The following is a 22643-nucleotide window of genomic DNA, read 5'->3' on the forward strand; positions in this document are numbered from 1 at the left end:
TACCGATTATGTATTCGGTGGTCCAGTTATCGGGTAAATTAAGCAGCTTATCGCCGTGATACGTGCTCGTAATTATCGATCCGATCATTGATATCGGTACTTACATGTGATGTCCAGTATATTTACTTATACGTGTGTTTTCGATCCAATTTGATGACCCACCAAACTCTTTCGGTTTCGCGCCCACTTAACCAGTATTTAAAAACTAATTTATATACCTATATATAACTTAAATGTGATGGGGCTTAACTTCAGGGAACATTTTTGAGACAAAATTCTTAACTTTAAACATTAGATTGATTTTGATAAGATTCTAGGAATTTAACATATTTTCTTAATACATTGTTAATGTTTTTAACAATTAACTAGTAATTGTAAACTAAATTGTTGGCTGTGAAACTGTTAACCAAAATATTTTTTAAAGCTAGATTGGGATTTACGGCTTTTTTTAATAGACTGGGGAAATAATAGGTAGTGTTGTGAGTTGAGCGGGTGCGAGGCCTATCGCTCCGGGGTCTGCGGATTGTTCGAATCGATTACACAGATAAACACTATCCAAAATGCAATATTAAAGTTTAATTAGTATCGTATTGCTGCGTATTTAAAAATTGAGATAGCAATGAAAATAGATTACGTAGACATATGATATTTCATTGTGGAATTGTATTTTTTAAAGACAAATTAACGTTTTTGATAGTAATTAAACCAAATAGTAATAGTTTATGGTTTTTATAAACATTTTTTCATTCATTCTGATTATTTTATATATTTACTAATATCATAAAGATTGAGATATTGCCAAACAGACCAGTATATTTATATATCCACTAAACTAGAAAAATAAATTTAAAAATACAATACACATTATTATTATTATTTTTTGTTTCTTTTTCTCAGCATGAGCTGGTATTATCATATCTTTTGTTACGCGTAAACCAAGTAAATGATAAATGATTATAATTATTATTTCGTAATAATATCGTAATATACTCGTGTATATTACGATATAAATAGCTCTGTCTTGAAAGAACAACGCTATCACTAAAACATCAAAAACACACACAATGTTTTTGATACTTTCAATGATAAAATATATATGTATAATCTCATCTCACTATTCGCTCAATATTCGGTCGGCTTGATCACCGATTTTGTTGTCCTTTACCGAGAAACAGCCGGCCACAACAACATCACCAAATTCCCGGAAATCGATATAATGTTTATGGAAATAACGATAACCCTAGGCTTAGTTTACTTTGCTTTGTGATTAAACTATCCTGTGCCGGGTTTGTGCAAGTGACATGGACATATTTCGCCCTACGCTGAAAACCATACATATATTTTTGGCAGGCGTGTAAAAAGTTATTTGCATATACTAAGACGACCTTTTGTATACAACGCACTGGGCGGTCGCCCAACCGTGACCTACCCTAATGAAGTTGTTCAATTCATTCTTTGTTAGATTACGTCCTAATGGAAATAACACATGTTATTATAAGAGGATGAAGAGAGTAAAGCAATCCCTATAAATGTCCCGTTATGAATAACCAATTGATATCGCAACACAGAATTCCCCAAGCAGCGATTTAAACAATCGAGCACGCGTTTAACTTACATCACTCGATAACCGAAATCGATTTCATCCCTACAATACAAAGCCATGTTTATGCGCGGGATACCTTTGTAAACGCTATATTAAGAAAGTCACATGTTTTCAAACATTGTTTTATTATGCCCCGCGTATTTGTCACATAACCTCAGAGCTGTCAGGTTGTATTTTGATAATGGTAGCTGTGGTTTATTAAATATATCCTTTAGACCGATGTAGCTTCAATGGATATTTCCCGTTCCCAGTGATTCAACAATGTTCATGTTATGTGCTTAATACTCGTATATTATCATTCATAATAGAATCTGTTGTTATACTGTAGCTGCTATATAAGAATCCAGAACTGGCCATTATATAAATAATATTTAAAAAGTAATTATTACATTTGAAAGTGGAACTCTTTGGCTGTAGAATTGATGCAGTTTGATCCAACTGTCAATTGTTTTCATTGCGTGGAGCGATTTAAAAAATTGAGTGTCATTATCATTACAATGGATTTAAGTCGTGAAAAATTTCGTGCTTTGATTTATATTGATTTTCGTTCGTTCATCGATCAAATTAATTTGACTTTAGGGGATCAAGCACCAACAAAGACCAATGTGTATCACTATGTTCTTTCTCACAGACGAAACTAAATATGGTCGGCTTAAATCAGTTGTAGGTAAGTACCAGTAATCCGCGCAGTGCGTGAACTATTAAGTAATGCAAGATCGTCATGTTACATATCGAAAAATAAAGCCGTCCTATGCCGAGCCGACCTATGTATATTACACGAATACTTGGCTGCAAAAAATGTTTTTTCGCGTTGGATACCACACAACTTGACAATAGATCAAAAACAGGCTCTTGTCGATTGGTTCAAAAATAAGATAAAAATATAAAATCTTGGTGCAAGTTTAGATTTTTAAAGTTTCACTGCACTGACTGACTGGCTATGCCGCTGCTAAAGAGATTATATCATGTCGTCAAGGAAGATAACGCGGCAATATTCTGAGAACTGAGGTGACGAGGTGAGCTACCATTTGATGTCGAACACCGTGCGAAGGAAGAGGTAGACTAGCGAACCCAGCTCCGACGCTTTACGACAGGATGGAACACTTAAATGGCTCTAATAAGACAGAGAGAGAGATAAAGATTCCTATATGAACAATATCTTTGTATTCATAATAAACTAAATACACTGGGGCACAATTACTGGTGAAATACGTAGAGGTAGACACCAGAAATAAAAATGGACTCATTTGGCAATCGCCATAACGGCTCGCATTTCAATATATTCGTTGCCAAAATAAATGCAGTAAAAAAACTACAAAGTCACTTTTGAAAGTTCAATTTTCCGAAATGGGCTTGCACTGTAAATAGGACTAGTATTTATTGTAATACAAATCCAATGGCCTACTCCGATACTGAGTTGAATGCAAACGTTCACTAGGTATACTGTACAAGTACCGTATAATACATACATAGACAAATTTGACAACCTCTCCTTCATGCTTGTTATATTTTAAACCAATTCAATAAAATCGTTAATACTATTTTTCAACCACAACAATTAATTAATTATTTGTGATTAGAAAATTGTATAAAGTAACTATTGTTAATTATATTGTTAATTATGTCGATGTAACTAAATGTTCTAAAATTGTCATTAAGTTTTTGGATAAGTATATAAGTTACGTATAAGTAACTAACTCTAACTAAAAGCTACCTGTAAAAGAGCAGACTCTTCAAACACAAGTTTTTATGATAAATGGAGATTTCAATCAAAATCCCAAGCATAATTTCATAGAATTCCAAGAAGAAGACCACATCAAATATCGAATTGTACAACAGTTATTAAATAAATATTATTATTATTATGATATAACATAAAGCAGAAAAAGACTGATTGTGAAAGTACCTACATTTTACAAATATAGAGAGATTGTTATGCTTTTAGAAAATAATACATTTCCATTTAAACTAGTAATTTTTATTTATTGAAAAAGTTATTATAATTACAATGTCGTAATGAGAAACCACATGCAAGAGATCTTTTAGGTGAAGTAAGGAAGTATAAACTAATAAAAGAAGTAGTTCGTGGGGTCATAAATCAAGATTTATTATTTACTAGGCCGACCCCAGGTAACCAGCACAACTCGCAGTAATTGGGCTAAAGTAATGTTGTTTGCTTTTTTGCAGTTTGATGACAAATTATTTCCCGAAAGAAATTCCCGATTTCAGAGAGCTTAAGCATTTCACAACAAATGCAAATGAACTGTCTGTTACGCATTAACGTCTGAACCTGAACGAATTTTATTTAATTTTGTAGATTGTAGCTATCTACTAAATTAAGAAAATTCGACTAGATATGTATTTGATCCACCACCTTGTGATATATATACCAGTCAACCATTAGATCAAACAAAGTCAGCAGTTTTTTTTAATGCCGTTAAGTCTATTTATGAAGATTTTGGTAATTATTTGCAGTAAAGTTTAATTTAAATAAATAAAATTATTACGAAAGTAAATACAACTAAACTCTTACTTCAAATAAAAGAACTTATTAATTTTATTTACAAATTTAATATAAAATAAATTTAATTTTCAATTGAACTTTTCGATCATAATTCCATGATTTCAATTGAGCTATGAACTTTTTTTTCTAACTTGTAGTTGTGTCTTTATAGTTTTATTATATTTCAGTATAAGCTTGTTATAAAATAATAACGTATTTTTGTAGTTTTCCCAAGTATCCTCCTATCGTTACTTTCGTCGTTGGTTGATCTATCCGCTATTTTACGGAAATATAAGTATAGAAGTGAAAATACACAAAATTAGTTTTACCTACTAAAGTATAAAATAATCACCATTAAAACTTTATATCATTTGAATTCCAATGTACCGTACCCAAGACAGAACTCAGCTCAAATAGTTTTGCCCTGGTATGTTTGACAACAAAACAGCGCGTCTGTAGGGACTAAGCTGATGATGTAATTACGAATATTCGACAGTTTCCACGGTTGAATTTCCATTATGCTTCATAGGAAATTTGTCAACGTCAAGCCGTTAATTATTGCGATCAAATTTCGCAACGAATTTATCGTAAAAATTAACAGCGCTGATAGAATTTGACAGTCATGTTTATTAAATCATGTTTTCATTTCATTACGTCAGTCAGTTGTGTGTGTGATTAGCTGATGCGCTTTCCACCGTGTGGGCCGTAAAACACACTAGAGGAAAAACACAGGCGATGTTGGCTAAAAAAGTCACGGACAACTTCTTTATGTAAACTACATAAGTACTTCACACCTGACACTTATGGGTAGTCGATTCTCTAAAATAGGCAGTCTACAATCCTAGACAAAAGTCAAGAATTTCATGAATACATAGTACTCACCAACAAACTCACATATCCATGAATGCCATTGTACGCCATAATGATATCTCTGAAATCTCCCTCGCAGTAGCCGCACGTGTCCGGCTTCAACGTCAAATTCAGCCTGGACCTTGCATCCTTCATCATCTTCACCAGGGTGGCTTCAAAGTTCTCACTCCCCACTCCCTTGCTCGCCTGTTCCCGCAGTACAGATAATATCTGCGTTTCATTGAAACTGCTGTCGTTAGAATTGCCAGACCCCGCGAGTATCTCTTGGAAGATATCCAAAAGTGTTTGTGATTTGTTTGACATCTTTATTTGCTTTATCGGACCACCTGCACCGTCTAGTATTTCTGGTCAAATAAATAAGCCGTGCCTCTCGTCCGGGTCATCTTGATGCATAGATATTTTACCTGTAACAAATGACAAACAATATATTTCTCGCACCTTTTTTTCTTTAAATGTCACGATGGTATATCTGCTGTGATGCTGTATTATGTGTCTGTACTAAGACTATATATATACTGTACTATACTTCGTCCTAATCTCCCATAATTAGGTCAAGAAATATCTGTCTATTGACAAAATTACCTATAATGTTCGAAATTATTAGTACATACTTAATCTTCATTTGATAAATATGAAAATATTTGCCAAACTTAAAACAAATCCCAATTTTATTGTAATTAAAATTGTTCTCGTTCTTAATAAACAAATAAAGCTTCGATTAGCGACTAAATGAAGAATAAATTTATCTAACCAAAAATATAGGTTTAGCACCACCTACTGAATTTTCCAGAATTATAAATAATTACTTTCCTGCTCGAAATATGTTAATTTATTAAATGTGCCTAATAAAATAACTCGGCCGGAAACTCAAGAGGCCAGCCAAGAGTTGAGTTTTATCCAAACACATGAAAATCTTATCTTCCGTTCATACACAGCTACTGTGATTTATGGGTGACTCTTCGAAATTGAAATTCTGCGCGCGTGGTTAAAGAAATCTCCAAGATCTCTTCGCCATTTTATAAATTCAAAAACAATGACTCTTGTGCGCTTATATCTCAGCTGTTCTAAATGTCATCTTTACATTATACACTGTTGCTAAGTAAATCTGAAATACCAATCCTTTAAGATATAATGTTCGTGGTGTTTCTAGACATCAAATTTGTTGTCGCTTTAGCAAAGCTTTACCACTACATAGTATAAAACGCATTTGTTGGTTTCTAAGATTTTGTCTTTTAAACCAAGCCACAGATTGTTATTCAGACAATTTACTCTTGAAAAGTTTTCGTGAAAAGGCAGGCTGGATCGCTATACAAAAAGAAACTGAGTAATTCGTTAATTGTCCTTAATTGATGATTTTGTTATTGATTCTTGATTATTAGTAATTCGGAATATCGAGCGTGGAGAAGAAAAAGTAGGAAAACGGACACTGAGCTCAGAGGGAGCAATCTTAGTATTACAGTATTTTAAGGATATTTCGTTAAAAATTATGCGAGTTTAATTATCCCTATAAACTAAAAATAGTTTATTTGCTGTACTGTTGGAATACAATGAAAAAACAGTATCATAACATCTGGTTCACATTTATGACCTCTAAAAATATCAAAACACCTGGCAAAGTGGACGAAAATGAAAACAAGCCAGAAATATCTAACCACAAAAACTGTAAAGTTCCCACCAATAGGAAGGGCACGTATTTTTCTTTTGAATTTATACGTGACTGTCGACATCAATGACTAGAAAATATGTGTGTGTATCAACTTTTGTAAAAAATAGTCCTACATTTCTGCAACATTGCGAAGCATTAAAACGTTTTCTACGATTCACAATCTTTATTACGTAGTTACAAAGTATGTAGATATAGTTTTCTAAAAAAACACAAATAATAAGTTTACTTATGTAGTTTGACTGGTGTTGTTCTTAAAACCTGGGGTGCGTTTAAAAAATAAACCTTAAAATTTTGAAGATTCTACATTCGGTTTTACTTCGCATCGCTGCCTGATGTCCTTTATTACTGCTCTCATAGCCTCAAAGTTATCAGGACCTGACAACCCTTCGTTGCCTCGTACGACTATGAAATGATCCAATCTAGGGCGAGAAGCACACGTTGCAGAACTAGATATCCATTATTATAAACAAAAGGTTTATTATAGGACGGCCTCCTATAACATGCCAAAAATAATTTTTATTTTGCGACACAATAACGCGAGCGAATCTCTGTTAAAATCCTAGAATTATATATGACGCTCCAAAGGACGATAAAGCAAGCGTATACTAGAGGCAATCACATTGTCATCTAAATTGTAATTCCTGATTGTTGAAAAATAGCTTTACCTAAAGTCACTAATCTTTTTACCTCTAGTGGCCTCTATTTTGGAAGTGGTGAATGTTTCATACAACGTCGATACCGATCGCGCCACGGAAAACAAATTAAAAACCTAATCACTCAATTTCGCATGACGCAACTGAAATAAATTACTTCTGATATCTATTATTAGAAAATCATAACTCCGGCGCTGTTTACTTTAGTGTCAACAATTTGGACATTTAACTTGTGAATTGTGATCTGTTTTTCGTAGATTTTCCGCTTGAAAGCGCAAGCGCCACTTGAAATTATTTTGAAAAAGTGACAAATAAATACTTAAGTAAATATAATTACAAATAAATTGTATACCAACTTATTTGTGTATTTGTTATTGTTACAGAATGGTACTGTAACTGCTAAATCAAGAAATGTATTTTTATCACAACTACATATTTCATTCGATTCTGAAGGTTGAAAAGTTTAAAAATTATACTAGTTCAAGACGAACCTTACAAAGACGAAGCATCTTTTCAAAAGAGCACAATACAATTATATTTGATACTCAATGCGTTCCCCTCATAATAGTGTGTAAATATTTTCCAGAAGAAGTCGTCTTTGAAGTCGTTCTCGCCTTCTTAAAAAGTACTGTAAGGCACCCCTCATATTGCAGAATGGTATTTTTATTCCAAACAGCTGCTAAGTCAAATTTGATCCGGGACAATGTAGGATGGCCAAGGGTTGGACCTAAGAAAGGGCTCCATGAAAACGATGACCATATTTTAATTTGAATGACATTAATGTTTTCATCTCCTCGGACCTTCGTCTTTGTGTCCTACAACTTAATACATACTTACGACGTTATCAAAAGGACAATACTTTGAAATTGTGCGTGTATTTGAGTATGTATTTGCAAATTATTATTTCCATGTGTACCAGCAAGCATATATAGAAATAAAAATAGTAAAACAAAACTCTAATTTGACCTAATATGTCTTCCTTCCTTTTCAAATGTAAAAAAGCTTAATTAATTAAAATTCCTGATAGTTAGGTACATTTCAATTAAAAACAAGTTAAAAAAATATGTACGTAGTACTTAGTATATAATATAACCTAGATGATACATGGGTGAACTACCTAACGACGACAACATCCTGCAGCAGAGCAACAGTTAAGTATGTTATGATATCACCTTCCCAACATTTTTCCACTGCGGAAAAACTGTGTCAGGAAGCCAACTCCACAAATAAAATGGATATTTACGTAGGAGGACATTTCTTTCAGGTATAACGTACGTACGTACATCTTAGCTCGAAGGATAAACGGATTGTGTTACATAACACAGTTACTAATAGTGTGTGTGGTGTGCTTCAATTAAGTTAGTTGCACGTAATGGTAGTAATCGAATGACCAACTGGTTATGTACCAAACATATACCAAACCATTTCAAATTCAAAACTCTTTATTCAACTTAGGATAATGTACATGATTATTGACGTATTTACTTAAAACGAAGTCTGCTGACTTCCAAAGAGCAGGTGAAGAAGAAGCGGCGCATTGCTTATCAAGAATGTTACGTTGAGTTTCTACCCGTGGTCTCGCAGTCGTTAAACAAATTGAAGTAAGTAATTAAGTGAGTTTTATTCCCTGTGTTATTCATTTCCACGTAATAACACATACTTTAAATATGATTCAAACCACAATACAAAGCAAGCATAGTATAGAGTAATAAAGCGCTACACGAACAGAACGGGTCAGTCACAAACACTTAGGTCTCGTCTCGTAAAGACTTGCCTCCGGTGATAAATCAACGAGTCCTTAGTTCGACAGAATTAATACAATTCTACCTTGCACCCGATGATGGCTCCCTTCCTTGTTAACAAGATGGATTTGCCCACTTGAGCTCGGTTGATAGTTAAATGGCTGCAGCTAGATACAATAAAAAGACAACCAACCAGAACACCTGCCTTTTAGTTAGCTTGGTTTATTTCTGCTTCAACATTTTTTATTTCACAAATCAATAATCAATAAAACTTTATTTTCAATTTAAAAAAAAGCTGCATTGATTTACATTAATTCAATCAAGTCGTTCATTATCATTTAAACGCAAGTAAAGTACCTTTTGTAGGTACAGAGTTCCAAAACAATTTTCTTTTTAAATCACATTCACTATGTCAAACCATTTTTAATCACTTCTTATACTTACCTAACAATAGGCGAGCTCTTTTCATTAATAATAAAATATTTTATTTGAGTTGGCGACCTACTTCGCCTGATCTTGATATTGAATGAAACAATATTTACTAGCTTTCCGTCGCCGCCTTTGTTCGAAAATATTGCAATAGTCTGCGAATACAACCGGAACAAAAAGAAATTTTACTCGATTATGATAACCGATTTTTAAAGTTAATTTCATCAATATTCTCCATTTTTAAAAACACAGTTTCGGCTCTCATAAAAATCACAATCAATTGAACGCATCGATCGATATAACAGTTTCGATTGGGAAACCTACGAAAACAATTGGAAAAAAATATGAAATGAACGGTTTTTATCGTTGTCATGTTTAAATTTGTTATTTTTAATTAAAAAAAAAAAACGTTTCATAATAGGTAAAATAATAGGTAGGTTTTACACTAAATGATAAATGGAATAGATACATAAGTTTGTTGAATCTGCATTCCAATCAAATACTTACGTACTCGTACCTATCCGTTTGATCTAGAAGCACGAAATTGAACAAAAAAAAGGTTGAAATACGTTCAATGAAAAATATTTTTCGCTACCTACCTATATCACATTGATCTAAAAATTGGAATTATCCATAGGGACGTCAAAAGGTAGTCCATTTTTCTCGTTTATAGGCATACATAAACATTACATAAAGTTCCACATCTTCTGTTAATTTGATAGTAACGTTTCGGTGACTATTAGTGTATATGTCACATTATATGCATCAGGGCATTGAGTCACTAAAACGTTGTAGCATTTAACACCTTACAACTAATGGGCCTAAACGTAGATAAAATTACATGCTACCACGACAGCCAGCTTCGGCAAGATTATTGCCCTGAACAGATATAAACTTCTCATCTTTCATAATATTTTTCCTCGTTGCTGACTGCATGTCGTACCTACTTTCGGCAAATGCGCCCTTTAATTCTCCTATAAATCTTTGCAAACTAACTTTGACTTATTTGCAAATTTTCGATTTTTAATAATAATGCAATAAAACTCAAGCTTTGCTGTCACATACTTTTCTGAAAGTACCGTTTGGGTGACGAAAAATATTTCTGTAGAAGGATCATTTAGGATTCACCATTTGGTAAATCCGGGCACACATAAAGTTATATCTATAGTGTGTTGATGGTATTGATAGATCAATAATGTCTGAAAGGTTTTTATGAGTTCTTTAGAAGACTTATTACATTAGATTTTTATTAATTTTAATGGTCTTCGTACCGGACTGCTATACTGAAAGCCCCGGGTTCGATCCCCGATCAAATCAAGATGTTATAATATATAGTGTCATCGAGTTGGTATCCCATTACAAAAGTCTTACCTACGTTGGAACTAGTAAAATAATGTCCAGAGACTCATCTCAACTTAAGCCCGAGCAAGACTATCATAGTTCCGTTTACAAAAAGGACTGAAAGGTTATTTTGAAAACCGCAGCTACCATTTTATATTAAACCTTGTCAACAGCCCTCTCTGTAGGGCCAAAAATATTTTAAATCTAGTTAGATATCAAAAATACAAATAATGGTTGCTCAATAACAACCGTCAATAAATATTCCATTTGCTTTCAACTTGAAGTGCTTAGTCTGTTTTTATTATTGTAATAAGTATTCAAACAATATTTGTTTTTTTTACTTGATTGAAATTAATATAACAATAGAGCCTAAATGTTTCAATTTACGTAAGAAAATCGTTTCACTCTTATTAAACGGGTCTCTGGGAGTGTAGTGTTTACCTCTCTTAGACAGAAAAGGTGCACGGACTTCTATCTGGTCTGCGATTAAAATTGCTGAAGCGGAATAAGAACCTTTTCTAAGTAAACGAAAATCACGAAGGAAAAGCCAAGAAAAATATTATTCTACTCACTCTTATTGCTAACAGACCAAACTTATATACGCTCATTTCGGTGTCAAAATATATGATCTTTATTTTATATTAAATTGCATAGAGATTTTTAAGTACAACTAAAAGAGCTACACACTAGGGCGGTTTTATTAATTTTATCCTGTCCTAATCCTATGTTATAAATGCGGAAGTAAGTTTGTTCAATTCTTCTTCACGCTCTATCTACTCAAAATTATTCTTAAAATTTTGCATACATATAGTGTGAAGTGTGAATAAGGACATACCTTTCATCCCGGAAAAATTATTCCCGTGGGAAATTTACGCAGGCGAACCCGTGGGCCAAAAGCTAGTACAAATATAATGATAAAACTTTTTAGTTTCAAAATAACACAAGAACAAGAAAACAAAATAAGTATTGAAGACATGAAGACACTTAATTGATTACGCCACTTTATATCTTTTTAACAATTAAGGATGCCGAAGTGGAGTGAGTAAAAAAAGTAGGAAAGCGGACTCTGGGCTCTATAGCACCTGGACACTCTATAGCTGCTAAGAAACCTGGAAATCGCTTAGTTAAGTCAGATAAGCCTAGATTCACTTGTAAGCCTAGAGACAGCTGATTGCATATGGTCTGGCTGATTTTAGATTCAGTCACGTAACGCTCTATTTAATATTCTGTCTTTGATGCCTTTATTTAGTTTAGCGAACATAGTATAGATTGCACAAATAATGTGGAACAAGTACCTAAGTGGCTTTTATAAATATTTATTTCAACAAACTTCATTTAGTTAACATAAATATGAACTCTTGTCTTGGAATTGAATAACAGATATTTAATTTTATTACCGTAGAGGATAAATGTGTTAAATGTGATTTATCTTAATAATTTTAATTGGCATTTGAGCAGTCATATCACATTTTTACGATTCTTTAACCAAGGGTTATCAAGGAATTCTATGAATATCTGTCAGAGGACTCTATCTCTGGAATCATTTGTTTTTGTTTTCGGTTTAATGAGTCGTAGATACTGATTAAACACTTTACTCTCTAAGAGTTATTTTCATGTTCCATTCAGCTTTCAATTAGAAATGGAAGCTTAATTAGATGTATCTATTCTTGGTTATAACCAAGAATAGATATAGTGCAATGTTATAACATTGCACTATAAAATGAAGACGTATTTTAATTGAGATACTTCATAACCATTTCAGCCCACTACTGTATATTTTTTATATCTACTACCTAGAAAAAAAAAATGGAAGCTTAATTAGATGTATCTATTCTTGGTTATAACCAAGAATAGATATAGTGCAATGTTATAACATTGCACTATAAAATGAAGACGTATTTTAATTGAGATACTTCATAACCATTTCAGCCCACACTTTTTTATATCTACTACCTAAAAAAAAAAAAAGAGATGCAGCTTACCTGATGGGAAACGGTCACCGCAGCCTATGGACACCTGTAACACCAGGAGTGTCCAAAGTTCACAACCGCGTTGACAAACTTTGTGACCTAGTCTTTTACCAAAGTACCCTATAAATAATTACATTGCCTCTCTCAGTTTTTAAAGTGGAACACAATAATGCAAGCACTGCTGTTTGGTGGCTGAAAAAGATGTGGGGTGAGATACCCATGCAGACCTTTGTACCCAAGTCTACCTCTAGTATAATGGACCTAGATAGAACCTACTTCTCGTCGTTATATGCGCATGCAAACTCAAACGGAATAGATAACGAACTTTTATAAAAATTTGACACCACTGATAGGGAGTGCTTGTGTATTCCAATTATAACACATTACCAGACCCGCCCGCTTTCGCCTATAGATAACCATAGCTTCTAAGTTAAATTGGTTTAAAGCCAAATAGGGGGAAAGTGCGGTGATACTTATAGCTTAATTTATCGCAGCATGCACCAAATAATTATAACAAAGCGGCCGCCCCGGCTTCGCTCATGTAAAACCATAATAAAAAAGTAGTCTATGTTACTCCTGAAGGTTTTATCTATCTCTGACCCAAAATTGTGTCAAAATTGGCCCAGTACTTTTTGAGTTTATACAAATATTTTCTCATTACAATATTAGTATGGAAAAGTGTAAAAAATGTGCTATAGTATTTTTTTATAATTTCTGGGTAAGAGAAGAGAAATGATAAACATGTAAAATTTAATACATTACCATTTCAAATTACGATTCGATAAAAAACGAACACTTGAATAAAATATTCTGTGAAATTAGAAGAACAACGAAATTATATCATCTAACAGCTCTTTATTAATGTGAATATCAATTTTATTTTCAGCTTGTTGTTGACACGAGTCCCTCGGGGATAATTTTACTAATCTCTTGTGATTGCTTTAGATGTGTTTATTTCACAATAACTACAGTCATACTAAGTAATTAGTATGAATCTTACAGTATTACTTGAAAAGATTAAATAGTAAATTAGTTAATATTTCATTTCTGCCAAATATATAAACACTCTTACAAATAAAGTTTCCTTGTACCTAACAATAGTAACTCAAAGGTGATTGTTATACATTTATTCTAAATTTAGTTGTAAATGTTGTCATGTATATTTCATAAGTATAAGCTAAGAATATTAAGTTCTTGTATAGCAATAATTAAAAGAAAATACAATACTTACTCCGAAGTTTGTAACATGTTGATAAAGTTATTTTCCTAGACTGTAACATACACAAAACGCACTAACAACAAGGCTTAAATACAACTACAAGTTGCAGTCAAGTAATGTTCTAATGAAAGTTGAAAATTTCCCGAGGGCGTGCACATGAGAGCGAGAAACGACCGCGCGGCAGCTGGTGGGAAAACGACTGAACTACTGAACTGGTCGAGGCAGCCCTGTTCTGAAACTCAGGTGGCAACTCTCCTAGTTCCTGACTAGTTTACTGACTTGTAATTACCCCAATTAGATATCACATTACGTTTGCTTTTGGAAAAATAATTACTTAGGGATAACCGTTTTCTTGTTTGGGGAATATTCGATTTTATTCTAAAGAACCAATCATTGAATCTCAATGAATTGTTGCGACGTACCTAATTGTTATATTTTTTATCTTTTCCTTCTCAATTGAATTTCTTTTTTGTTAATCAAGAGTTTCAGTCGTCTCTTCTGATTCGTTCCGAGTTAACACAAAATTAATAGTTTAATTATTTATTTTAAAAAATATATACAAATTAAATAAAATACTTTTTTATAAGTTAGTTTTTAACTGAACTAGTTAAGTTCGTTATTAAAACTGAAGATTTGTAATACTTGTAAATATAGCTCTTTTTTAAGTTAGTTATTATTTACATTGAATAGGTATATAAGTCTTACCCGTAAGAATTAAAGAGATACAAAGATACATTTCCCTCGATGAATTGTCCAAACTCCAACTCCAAGGACTCCACCTGACGCAATATTTTGCTATGCCAATTAACGCCAAAGCTTTACAAAAACACGGCAAGGATGGGATGATAACAATCAATTCCTGGTTTTATCACCTTAATCCCCACAAATTCTACAATTTCAGGAGAAAGCCTCAGAAATCCCTTTAAATAGTTTCGTTATGGCCTTGCCGTTCCTTCTCTGTGAATTGAAACAAACGGTGTCGCGGTACAGGGGCGTAGCAACCGGACGGATAGACAGCCAGCTGCAGGGCTCCGTGCACCAAGGCCCCTAGTTCAGGGGCCCTCGGGCCTTGAACCTTTTTTCGTAACACATAATTCATGTCATATAACAGCTTTGTTAGGGCGGGGACATAATTTTTCTTTGCGCCAGGGCCTATTCTCATGTTGGAATAGATAGCTACGGATAATTGTTTATATCATGGTAAATAACTATTTAGCTACGCCACTGCTGGAAAATTACACAGTAGGGCGTAATTCCCGGATTTCTGACTTTGCGGTCAGCGAATCCTGATTCCAAATCTCCATTTCTGCAAAATCTTTAAAACTCGAACCTAGCAGGAACGTAATTAAATGTTTTCTTCATTTTGTAAATTAAAAACCTTGACTACGTAGCTCCTATATTGCACAAAGTATTTCCTGGTATAAATTCTGTAAAAATCATATTTAATAGTGCAATTTAAATTATATGATTATTTAATTTAATTATGTGATATTTTAGCACATTCATAATTAAGTAGTTATATGTCATATAAAGTAAGGGGTAAATACTTGAAGAACTCATTACTAACAACTAACTACTTAAGAAGGGACTGCCTACTCACTTAGATGGCTTTAATTAATTGTTTTCTATTAATTGTGTACCTCTGAAACGTCTGGAGTTTTCAATGGAGATATATACTTTTGAACCTTGTTAAGTTTCCAATTGTTGTACCTATTTGCTCACAAAGTTAGTTCTTTATGGATCGTTTAATACTTATAATTAAATTAACAAAAAATTACAAGCTTCTTCATAAGAAGGTAAAAAATGTTATATTCCTATCTCACTTTAAAGACCTTACTTACTTGAGAGACACTCCTGAGAGCGACCACTCCACACATATAACGATGACATAAAGACAAAACATATTTTAACTAAAAAAGATTTTTTTTTATTAATTCATATTCATTCAACGTTACTAAGTAGTTAGGTTATTTTAAATACTGGACTGCCGGCTGAACGTCTCGACTGTGGAAATGTATAAAGTTACTACTTACTTTCCCAATAGGAAGCCCCAGATATGATGGCTAAAAATGGGAAACCAACACATATCCACCCACAATGCTTGTTGGGTTTACCAAAAAATGATAACACTGTTGTATTGCCTACTACGTAACAAATTCTATTTGCCAGAGCGGGCGTAATAACGACATGTTTACTTCTATCACAATTTACCATTACGCGCCTTTGTATTACGCTATTAGGAACAGGTTAGGCCGAATTGCGTCTTCAAAAGGATTTGTTTTGTATTATCCTGGTATTATAATATGAGGGGTGTTCATTCATAAGATAGCTGAGTCTTGAATACATAGCTTGAATCCTATTATCTGTTTTAGCTTTGTGTGTATATTATGATATAACTAGATACTATATGTAATAATATATGCTTCAAATAACGGAAAACTGACACGATGTAAGGAGTTCATAGTTCAATAGAAAATATTTTTGTAGGTGTAGGTTGTAGGTATATATTTTGGTGTTTTTTTTGTGAAACTTGGCGTTCTTCACAAAAATGTACTAATTTTTTTTATGAAATGTCAGAAGTGAAAAACGGTAATAAACTTTACGGACGCAGTCGCGAATGTCTGCTACTGCTTAATAATATCGGAAAAATATCTATTTATTAGGACCTAAGCAGGACCAAACGCGAATTGAACCAAGCCTAAAGTTAAGATAATAAATAAATGGCTCTTATTGGACTAAGTACATACCGTACAATTTCACTACAAGCGTGTAATAAAGTAGAACTACTTCGGTTCACGCTGCCTGCAAACTCTGAAACGCCGGGTCGGCGGTATGTGTTGCTAATAAAACTTTAACTATAAATATCCTTAAGGCTTGAGCAGACGATGGATCTATCTATCTACGTGGATTTGAGTTGACTAATTCCCAGGTAATAGGGTTATTTCCACAGGAAATCGAAATAAACCAATTCAAACTATTACTCCTGCATCATTCCTGTACCTATATAAAACTAACAGCACAATAGCAAGATAAGAATATACTGCGTGCAAAATGTCTTGACAAAACCGCCGGATATCTTGGTCATGGTAATGAGTGAACAAGGCCGAATAATACCCTCCAGCTTGCCTTGTGTGCACTCAGGTATGAACAAGCACTGTTTGTCCCTTTGGTTAAATGCGCGTGTGCACCCAGTGAACTGCACCGCACTGAATCAATAATAAAAATACCTTTACTTGTGAAATAAAGTTAAATACAGATACAAATACAGCCTGTGTGAATTTCGAAATGTGTCAGCTACTCGCTCGCTTCACTGTCTGGGCCGAGAAGTGTTTTACTGTCTCGCCCCTTTACTTGGGACTTGTGATCAAGGCATTAGAGCGCTGAATTGCATGCTTGCGTTTTCTTAAGAAAATCAATCAGGAATGTTTCAGTAAGAAACTTTAATGGCGAGCTGTCATTAACGAAACGTTTATTGGCTCAAGTAGTTTCCTTAGAAAAGATTTCAGACTGGAAAACAAGATTGATTTCTGATTTTCCTGTTGTATCGACATCGACCCCTAAATGTAGTACCCAAATTCTCTTTGGATTGACATGACTATACAAAATAGCCTCTGGCATGCCCTGACAGCACACAGACGCTGTTCCACTGTAGACACGACTTTAATTGACTTTATTCGTCATAATACATATATATAATTCCACAACAATAATTCAACCTCTTCCTCGTTGACACAGTAGGTGAACGTCCACGCTGACATCGAACAAGTTTTATTTTTCTAAAAAATTAACCTTTTTCCATGACACTTAAAATCATGAAATAAAAAAGTAAAGCATATGTTAATAACTTTGAATTGAATTATTTTTTAAGGCAACGCTCATTTATTTCAGAGAATCCGTATTTATTTTACTCAATCCTTGGTATCTCTTGTATAAAACATTATGGATCGATATGACATCGCTAGTTTTGATGATAATTCAAGAATCGTGACAATTCTAAATAAGTTATCACATCCGTACTAACTACTGCGCTAAATGGGTGAGAACATGTACCTTTGAAATTGATACCAAACTACCATCAAAATAAGTTTTGTCTATAGCCACATGGCGGCTTGCAATGTGAACTGTATATGCACGTAACTCTGCATGACTGTATTTGTGTATATAAAACTTTATAACTAAACTTGACAAACTAAACTAACAATGTGGTACTTACTCTGAGGACAAAAGGAGGAAATGTGATGCATATGCCATGAAAATAGTTACGAAAATACTATGAATCAGGGAATATTCATTTGCTTCTTGAAGTACCTACCCACTTATTTTCATCTACAGGACTGGCGATATTTTTGTAACACTAGACACTTCCATTTTAACTTAAAAACCTTATTTATTCCACCAATCTTTTTAGCTTAATAGACAGCGTGTTAGTCGTTTACGACTAAACTTTGTCTAAATGATTAAAATGGGACGTCATTAAATTAAATTTCCACATTTGACAACTCGACGCTCGCTGTTATTGGATTTGTCAAACACGCGTAAGTACTGCAATTTGATGGAAGATTCGTACACTGTTAATTTAACTGTACAATTAATTGAAATGAACAGATTTAAAATAATTTTGATGAAATTTATATCACTAAATGATAGAATTTCACTTACTTACTTATATAAAAAAATTAGTATAGATATTTGTTAATTTAAATATTGAGTTATATAATTAACCAGCGGCCCGTCCCGTAAAACTAAAACTCATTATACACGTAACGATAAACATAACCTTCCTCAGGAAAAACATTATCTATTTTAAAAAGTAGTTTTAACGATCTAAGCATACATATAGACAGCGGGAAGGGACCTTGTTTTATACTATGTAGTTATGTATGGAGCTATATCTAAATCTTTATAGCTCAAAATTTAAAGTATTATTTGTATAATATGTATGTTAGATCATTTAAATGGTTTGTGATGTACCTATGTATAAAAAAACGCTTGCAGTTTATTGTAAATCTATTTCGCTCGATTTTCTTTTGTTTTCCTAAGTACATTCTTTACAATAGATGTATTGGAAAATAGCAGGAAATTTGTAAGTTTTAATCATTGATAACTAATATTTAATGGCAGAGAAAGATACAAAGTATTACTCAAATAAATAAATTAGAGTACAAAATTGGCAGCTTGAGTAGGTAAGTAAATACCTAACGGTCAGTCCGTGCACAAATCCCAATTCATTGTACAAAATATTACAAATATCTATTAAATATATGACAAATATGATTCAGTGAGGATCGTAGCATATCCCAAGCAACGACAGCCATGATACAACTATATTGAAATGGTATGTGGTAGGTACCTACCAATAGTAAAGAGAATGAGTAAGACCCCTAAAACTGTGATTTTATTTATCTCGAAAACACTTTACTCAAACGTTTTATAATAATGCCATGTTAAAACCCTATAAAATTCGTAGATAATGACGTAATGGACGTGCTTAACTAGCTTTTGTAATAAAATGATTTTTCAAACCATTCTCGTACAATTTATTGTTTCGGAAGCTTTCAATCTTTTCAATAATGAGACGAGAACGTTCCAGATAGACTATGACAAACAAAGAAGTTTTTATGGGTCTTTAGTCGTTTCGCACCACAAGCGATTCGAACCGCGGTGCGAATTGCCCCAAAGCCCTTTTTGAATAGGATCTTTCGCACCGCGGTGCGAATCGCCCAAATATTTATTTGAATGAGTCAATTCGGACCGTAGTGAAACAAAACAGTTTTCTTGTTGGATTGGTGAATTCGGAGAAAAATAATGTAGTTTCATTAAACATCTTACGTAGGTTGTACAGCCAGTCACAAAATAACAGGACAACCAAAATAATTCTTCAGATACAAACTGATATCACAAGCCCACCAAGTATTTTTTTTTCTATTAGAACAACGCCGCCGCCTCAAATAGACGCAAAAAGGTACACGCCTATAAACACACATACATTCCAAGAATTTAAGGTAAATTTAACCCTTTGTTTGAAAGAACAATAGATTAACCTGGGAGCAAAATCATCTACCAATCAGAAGTAAGTGCAACGGGCATGTGCTTCTAGTTGGTAGATGATTTTTCTTGCATTGGGGATAGATAAGGTCAGTTTCTTATCTACTTTGAAAGTGGTGACATGATTGTTATTCAAATGTGTGATGTGTTGTGAAATTTATATGGTAAGTACAACTTATATTTATTGCTAATACATTTTTAGGTCCTAGACATAGAATGTTTTAAATAGAAGATAAGCTTTGTATTAAAAATATTATTTGAGATTCTTTGTTGGTGTTTATGTTTTTAATAAGTCCTTCTGATACTTACAGTTGAAAATATTTAATTAAGAAGATGTGATTTTAAAACATGAAAATGCGTTAATATGGTTAGATTTTATTTAGAAAATATAAAACAAAGTTATTTTGTGCATCGTCTTAAATATATTATTATATTTTTTTAAGTAATGTATTTTTTCTTTAGGTCGCTGATATTGTATCGAGTGAAAATGTATGGCAATTCATCAAATTCACATGGCTCAAGTCAACCAAGCACTGTCGACTTTCGAAAAACTAAGAGAGGGGGCCAAATGCTATGCCGTGCTGGTTATAACTATGTGTTGAAAAGGACGAACAAAGACGCCTCTGATTTATGGAGGTGTACAAACAGAGACTCTAATAAGTGTAATGCAACACTCAAAGTGAAACAAAATCCATTTATAATACTGCACGAGACTGCCCATAACCATCCACCTAGAGGAGATGCAGAGATAGAAATAGACCAACATCTGCATTTATGTACTGAAGCACTGCAAAAAGACTTAAAGAAGCCAGTTACGCAAATTTTCCGGGATGCAGAAGAAAATCTTGTCAATAAGGGAATAGATTTATTGACTCCATTACCTAAATTTGATAATATCAAGAAAAAACTTTACAAAATCAGAAACAATTCGTAAGGTGCTAAAAAACTTAACTTTCATGAAGCCTGTGATCTTAAAGTACCAAAAAAGTATGATAAATTATTGTTTGCAGAATATAACGACAAAAAGAAGCGAATCCTTGTTTTTGCAAAAAAAGAAATGATTAAGTATTTGAAAGAATCGACAAGATTTCTTGTCGATGGTACATTCAAAATTTGCCCGAAGTGTTTCTGTCAAGTGTACACAATCCATGCAGATATTGGCAGTAATAAAGAATATGTAAATGTGGTTCCTGTGCTTTATGCTTTGCTCCCTGACAAAACAAGGGCAACATATGAAATTTTATTTGAAATTAAAAGTCAAGTCAAAGACTGGCAGCCTACGCAAATTTCAATGGACTTTGAAGTGACTGCGATTTCGGCCATAAAAGATTTCTTTCCAGAAGTGAAAATAGTTGGGTGTTATTTTCACTACAGTCGGAGTTTATGGCGAAAAGCTAAGCAAATAGGAGTAGTAAAATCAAAATTGGGTAAAATCCATGTCAAATTATGTACAGTATTGTCGCATCTACCTCCAGACTTGTTGGATGAAGGGTGGCTGTACGTGATGGGAGAAAGTCCCAACAGTACCCAAGTCACTAAGTTCAACGATTATTTTGTTAAAACATGGCTAGAACATGATATACTCTCGAAGTCCTGGAATACCTTTAATCAAAGTGACAGAACCAATAATATGGTGGAGTGGCACCTCTAGGTGGATGGTTATGGTGGAGTCATGGAATGCAAGAATAAAAAAGATCATTCCAGAAAAACCCAATATTGCACAATTTCTAGATGGAATACAAAAGGATGCCAACTTTTATTCTGGAATACTAAACAGACCAGGTGACATACAAATTTCGAGAAGAAAATCAGAAACCATTGAAATGAACCGAAGAATTCATAACGTTGTACAAGAATTGTTGATTGGTGATATTACTGTCGGTCATTGTTTAGAAAAATTAAGAAATTAGTTTAACTTTTATATCCCTGTTGATTTTTTAAATTATACGGCTGTGATTTTTCATGATTACCTAGTTATAAGTAAAGAACAATTTACGTCATAATCTGTGATTAGCAAGAGTTAGGTACTTTTAAGTAATAGTTATAACGTAGATTCAACTGTGATTCAAAACCTACCTTTAAAGAGATAAATCTGTTGAGAAAAAAAAATTAATTATAATAATACACCCTTGTTTCTGAATATTTATGTTTAACAATGTTCAACTTCTTTTTGTGGTAGTGGGCGGCTAAAGCTTTAATCTGTGATTTACCATGTTTAAATTTTATCATCACCATATCATTAGCCATTTTAACGTCCCCACTGCTGGGCCACTGCCCTTCCTTATGGATGGATAATGAGCATTAAATTTTATACTTTTTTAAATTTGTTGATTTTTTAAATTATACATGATTATTCATGATTATCTAGTTATAAGAAACTATATAATAATTACCTGTCAATAGCAAAAGTTACTTTTAAGTATCAAGTCTAATGTTGATCAAGCTGAGATTTTAAACTATGACCTTAGTACTTTAAAATAAATCTGTCATATAAACATTAAACCAATAATAATACATGCTTGTTTTAGAATATTTTTGCTAAACAATGTTCATCTGTTGTTGTTTTATTTTTAGACTGTTATTATTACTGTTAGTGATTCAA

General features: G+C 33.2%; 1 protein-coding gene across 3 annotated transcripts in view; it reads right to left on the reverse strand.

The window, feature by feature from the left end:
* Positions 1-14144, reverse strand: part of LOC128677774 (G-protein coupled receptor dmsr-1-like) — a 31196-nt gene extending 17052 nt beyond the window's left edge. For all 3 annotated transcript variants that reach the window (XM_053758862.2, XM_053758861.2, XM_053758860.2), the window contains exons 1-2: positions 14009-14144; positions 4989-5380 (exon numbers count right to left, since the gene is read on the reverse strand). In XM_053758862.2, the coding sequence (XP_053614837.1) occupies positions 4989-5279 (291 nt within the window). In that variant the 5' untranslated portion in view covers positions 5280-5380; positions 14009-14144. The remainder of the gene's footprint in view (positions 1-4988; positions 5381-14008) is intronic.
* Positions 14145-22643: the final 8499 nt, after the last annotated feature.

The sequence above is a fragment of the Plodia interpunctella genome, chromosome 18, assembly GCF_027563975.2.
Source record: "Plodia interpunctella isolate USDA-ARS_2022_Savannah chromosome 18, ilPloInte3.2, whole genome shotgun sequence".
NCBI classification, from domain to species: domain Eukaryota; kingdom Metazoa; phylum Arthropoda; class Insecta; order Lepidoptera; family Pyralidae; genus Plodia; species Plodia interpunctella.